This window comes from Myotis brandtii, unplaced genomic scaffold (assembly GCF_000412655.1).
Source record: "Myotis brandtii unplaced genomic scaffold, ASM41265v1 scaffold1102, whole genome shotgun sequence".
In the NCBI taxonomy this organism is placed as follows: Eukaryota; Metazoa; Chordata; class Mammalia; order Chiroptera; family Vespertilionidae; genus Myotis; species Myotis brandtii.
In genome coordinates, this window is record NW_005353757.1 from 1,231,600 (window position 1) to 1,237,599 (window position 6,000).

A 6,000-nucleotide genomic window follows, 5' to 3' on the forward strand; every position below is an offset into this window, starting at 1 on the left:
TCTATTACAGTCTCAGAGCTTGGAAGCTTGGCACATCGTAGGTGCTCACTAAAGAGCTGATGAATGAATGCTTGCCTGAATGCAGGCAGGGACTGAAGGATGGACCAACTGCGGCATTTGCAAGGGGAGGAAATGCACTGTTCTCCTTCGCCCGCATCTGGAGTTCTTTTCCAGCTGCAGTAGCTAACCGAGTCTTACTGAGCATCTACCAGGAACACCATAGAATGCTATGGAGATTTAGTCAGGCCGAGTCCTGGCATCACCAGGAGCGCAAATGCTCCCGCATGTTTCCGAGGACCACCTGTCTCCGGCCCCAGGCTAATCCTGGTCACACCTTGGCCCCCGGACAGGAAAGGGGTGTCCGAAACTCAGGCTATCGGCACCTCCTGAAGTCACCCAAGCCAGGCATCCCGGGCCGATCAGAGCCAGAACCCGAACCTCCCCCCGGCCCCTTGGACCCCTTGCAGCGATCCTCTCTAACAGCCCCTCCAACGCCTCCCCAAAAGCGAGGACCCGCCCCTCGCCGGCCCCCACCCCCTGCACAGCCGGTGCCCTCCCGCCTCGGCGTTTACCCGTCCCGAGCGGCCGGGGATGGCTTGCGGTGCCATATCTTGCCGCTCTCCTTGTTGCCCAGGTCTGTGCTCTGCATGTCGGAGCCCACCCGCGGCTGCCAGCCGGCAGGTGACAACCGTCCGGCGCTTTCCCGGCAGGCCCCGCGCTCTAGGCCCGGGAAGTTTGAGCGCCAGGTCCCGACAGCCAGGATCTCCCTCTGCCAGGCCCAACCACACGCAGGACGCCGGCCTTGTACGTGCAGCCAATCGGAAGGCGGTTTCCTTCCCAACTCTGCCCGGCAAGCCTTCCCGCTTCGGACGACGGAATAAGCCAACGACCTTTTAGACTCCGCCCCTTTCGAGGTCCGTCCCCCGGGAACCAAGGCCTTCTGGGAATCGTAGTTTTCTGCAGGTGTGACATAGGTGCGAGGAATAGGCATGGGAATTCTGCATTCTGGGGTCCTCACGGAATTTTAGGCTCCAACGGAGGCAATAAAAGTGATTTCCTCCTGTGGTTCCTACATTCTGTTCTATATTGCATTTAGGGACTAAGGGGTTGTAGAGACAACTAAAAGAGAACCAAGGACTCAAATATAGAGAATTGAAGGGTTCTTTTTATTGAACATTTGGGCTCCAAAGAATCTTTGTAGAGTCCACTCTTCTCAACCTTTTCACCGCGTCATGATTATGTTTTCAATTCTGTAATCTAACAGGAGGCTCCAATATTATGGTGTCCAGCCCACCAATCATGAACCAGAAAAGCAATGTCATCATCAACCATTGACTTCAGTTCTTTTTTATAAAAATTCACTAAGCACTTCAATAGTGCTTACTAGGTAACAAACACCCTGCTGAGTGCTTTATGAATATTAACTCACTGAATTCATTTAATCTTCATAGCAAACCTACAATGTTGGCAGTACTATTATTCCCATTTGTAGTACTCTATGAGGTCATGTATTGGTTCCCTGGGGTTGGAGTAATAAATTATCACAACTTTGGTGGCTAAGAAAACAGAAATTTATTCTCTCATGGTTCTGGAGGCTAGAGTCTGAAATCAAGGTGTTGGCAAGACCTCTCCAGTCAGAGCCTTTAGGGAAAATTCCATTCCTTGCCTTTTCCAGCTTCTGGTGGTTGCTGATTTTTGGTCTTGTGACCACAGCACTTCTTTCTCTGCCTCCATCTTCACATCACCTTCTCTTTTCCTCTTCTGTCTGTCTCAAATCTCCCTTTGCTTTTCTATAATATGATTTATGGCCCACCTGGATAATTCAGAATGTTCGCCTCATTTTAAGATCACTAACTTCATTATACTAGCAAATACTATGACTGACTGGTTGCTATGACGCCCACTGCAGTGGCCAACTGTTTCTTAGGGGGGGCTGCTAGCCAACCTCCCTCGGCCCCTCCCCCCTGCCAGCCGCCGGCTGGACCCCACCCACTCATGAATTCGTGCACCGGGCCTCTAGTTTTCCAAATAAAGTAATATTCATAGTTTCTGGGATTAGGATATGAATATATATTTTGGGAGCCCACCATTCAACAAAGTACAGGGAGGTACTTCTATTTTCCCCATTTTGCAGTCAAGGAAATTGAGTTAGTAGGAGAGCCAGGGTTACATCTTTAGTCTTTTCTTTCCTGGCCCCTTTACTTTTTCACAACAGAAAATGACTTTTTACAAAATGATATGGTCATAATACTTGAAAAGCTTAAACTCTGTCAGAAAAGCAAAACTCTAACCAAAAATTTTCCAATGCAGATTTTGTAACTTTTTATATTGCTACCAAGGGTGGCTCTGAGAGATCAGGCAACTTTTTAACAACCTATTGCAGAGGGGCCAACCTGTGAAATCGGACTTGAGATGGTAATAAACTGTGTGTATGAATGTCAGCATTATCATTCAGGAAACTTAGGGTGTTAAACTTATGGGCACCTAACTTGAAACACAGGTTATTTCCCACATATCTATCCTACACAAGTAACCAAACAATGTTTAATCAGTAGCAGAAATAATTCTGCTGAATGATTTCCTTAACTATTTAGGCTTAACCTGCCTGCAGCTCAGTTTGTATGGCTGTCACAGCCCATGTGACCATTCTATTCAATTTCATATGTGTGACAATGAGGTTTCCATATTACAAATCTTCTGGATTCCCACTTCACACTTATCTTCAGATTTGGTTAGGCTAAATCTGAAGGTCAGGTTGGCAACTGAGGAGACATTCACCCACGAATGCCAACCTTTTGCTCATTATAATCTTCTAATTTTTATAACCCAAGTTGGTAGACTATTTGCTAGTTTTTTCAGTCAATAACTGATGCATCCTGTACCTATATATATTAGATATAATTGGCCTTCAATAAACTGCATGTTTAAATTGTATAATTTTATAAATTTTGACATAAATACACCCCTGTGAAACCATTATAATAAAAAAAGAACATATCTATCACCCCAAAAAGTTTTCCCCTGTATCTTTGCAATCTCTTTTTACCCCCACCCTACCTTGCTCACAGGCAACCACTAATCTGCTTCCTGTCCTGTCTCTTAGAATAGTTAACATTTTCTAGAAATTTATATGAATGGGTCCTGAACTATGCACTGTTTAATTTGGTCTGGCTTCTTTCACTTGGCATAATTACTTTGAGAGTCAGCTATTTTATGGAAGGTATTAGTAGTCCATATGTTTTTATTGCTGAGTAGTCTGCTGTGGTATTGAAATAGCACAATTAACTTATCCATTCACCTGTCAATGAACATTGGGATTGTTTCCAGTTTTTTTGCTATTATAAAGAAAGCTGTTAGGAATATTCCTGTACAAGTCTTTCTATGAACATATATTTTCATATCTCTTGGGTAAATTCTTAGAAATGGAACAGCTGGGCCATATGGTTGCTGTGAATTTAAATTTGTAAGAAACTTTCAAACGTTTTCTTAGTAATTGCACCATTTTACAACCCACCAACGGTGGAGGAGAATTCTATGTGCTCCACATCCATAATGAGTCTTTGTAATTTTAGCCATTCTAGGAGTTTCCTGGTACATCATGGTGATTCTAATTTCCATTTCTAGAGTGACAAAGCAAATCACTATGTGATTGAATAGCAGGAGAATCAGAGAACACATATGTAAACGTTAGAATATAAAAGGTTCAGGTCTGCCATTCTAAGGAGTTTATATCTATTCCTGAAAGGTTCTAGGGAAACTCGAGGTTTCTAGACACATCCTTCTGACTACAGTAGAAAGATCACTTAGAAGAGCTTGAAGTTTGAGGCAGAAAGAGGGTGAGAGCTGTTCCATTTGAGGCAAAAAGAGACAAAGGGATGACCAAGTCCAACACCATGGAAGGAGTTCAAACAGGCAACGGTAATGACCAGGGTGTGTTGACATATTATGTAGGAAAGCTGACATTACACAGGAAAGAGTTCTGTTTCATCAGTAAAACCGAAATGAGTGCCATGCTGCTGACTGATGAAACCCAGGCAACGTTTTCCATTTCCTGGAAGACTTGGCTATTTGGTCTTGTATGAAGAGCATAGGAGGCAAAAGCCACTACAAGTGAACTATGACATAGGGTACCTCCCTCCACCCTTTTAATATGAGTCAGGACAGAATAGGAAAATCAAAGAGATGTGATCCCAGTGGCTGATATAAATACTCACACCCAGCTGTTCTCATAAAACATACATGAAGCCAACGATGGGGAATGTTTTGTGTGTAATCAGAAGGATTTGGCACCTACAGTGGAAATGGTACAGTATCAAAGGAGAGGGGGGAATGTGATGTTCAACTTGATGGGCAGTAAGATCATTCCCACCTGCAATTAGAAAGTGCTGCCATAGACTAGGGCAGTGGTTCTCAACCTTGGCTGCACATTAGAATCACCTGGGAATCTTTTTAAAATCCTGATTTCTGGGCCTCATCCTCCAGAAATTCTGTTTCTTTGTTATGGGGTGGGGCCACAACATTAGTAACAAAGAAACAGAATTTCCGGAGGATGAGGCCCAGAAATCAGGATTTTAAAAAGATTCCCAGGTGATTCTAATGTGCAGCCAAGGTTGAGAACCACCGTCTTATAAGAACTCTTGTGATTATATTGGTCCCACCTGGATAATCCAGGATACTCTCCCCATCTGAAGATCCTCAACTTAACTACACCTGCAAAGCCTCTTTTGCCACATCCTATGTAATCCTATATAATAAAAGGCTAATATGCAAATTGTCCCCTCAACTGGGAGTTCGACCAGGGGGCAGGGCCAGTAGGCCAACCACCCATGGCCCCTCCCCCTGGCCAGCCAGGCCTAATTGGCCCCAAGTGGGGCGGGTGGGCCAGACCCCACCCATGCACGAATTCGTGCACAGGGCCTCTAGTAAGATAATATATTCCAAGTTCTGAGGATTACAATATGGATAATTTTGGAAGGAGTCATTAGTCTACAACAGACATATACATGCTGGCATGCCCCATGGTCGGAGACAATGCTTTTTAGGATCCATACAGATCCTTCAGATAATGGTTTTGGTCAATGTGGGCAAAAAGGGCAAATCTGTAGCAGAATATGTATCAATTCCAGCCAAGTTGAATCACTGGCCCATCCAGGTAGAATATAAATCAACGATCCAGTGAGTGGCTGGCTGGTCCCTTTGCAGGATCGTGCTGCATTGGGGGCTTAGTGTTGGTCTCTTGTGCTGCCATGTTGTGCACTTGGCACTAGCAGGAGCCAGGTCAGCACTGTGAAGTAAGAGCCCTCCCTGTAAATTCCACAAAGAGAACCTTCACCCTTGCCACCAGGCAGAGCTTCCATCTCTATGGCTACTCTGCATGTGCCCTCTGTGACCCCACTAGGTGGACAAAAGCAGAGTCTAGCTGATATGACTGACGGAATCATCATGTCTATGTGGTCATTTATTGTCTCTTCCATGATGGTACGTTACCTGATGGACACCGCCATGTGATTCAGATAGCCACACTTTGTGCCCATTCCCATAGCTCCATTCACATGCCTCTTCCACAGGCCTTCTCCTCATTCATCCAACATTTCTACTTCCAGGCACCTATGAAACAGCCAGGCCATATGCCACTACCCAGGAGTCTTACATATTCTTACTTTAGGCCACTTCTCATTATGTGCAAAATGGATGACCACGGGCAATGCATGAAGTTTGAACCACTGGGAGGATTTTGCTTTATCACTACCAGGTCAGTGTGCAGCAGCAGCTCATTTCAGTTTGCACCTCCTTACCAATTCAACCATGCTTGATCCAAGCTCAGCCTTTTTTCTGGTGTCAGTCATAAGGGACACCCCAATCCCATGCAGACATGTATTTGACCAGGTATCATTAATGACATAGTACTCTGGCCACACATTCATGCAGCTTACTTATATTCTGGCCCTGCTCATGTCCAATCCTGGGTATATTACCTCCATCTTACCATAGGTTTTTGCT

General features: G+C 44.9%; 1 protein-coding gene across 5 annotated transcripts in view; it reads right to left on the minus strand.

Annotated features, from left to right (window-relative positions):
- Positions 1-857, minus strand: part of TBC1D31 (TBC1 domain family, member 31) — a 41,984-nt gene extending 41,127 nt beyond the window's left edge. For 4 of the 5 annotated variants that reach the window (XM_005857320.2, XM_005857319.2, XM_005857318.2 and 1 more), the window contains exon 1: positions 573-857. In XM_005857320.2, coding sequence (XP_005857382.1) covers positions 573-649 — 77 coding nt within the window. In that variant the 5' untranslated portion in view covers positions 650-857. The remainder of the gene's footprint in view (positions 1-572) is intronic. The other variant, XM_014543964.1, reaches the window with a different exon arrangement.
- Positions 858-6,000: the final 5,143 nt, after the last annotated feature.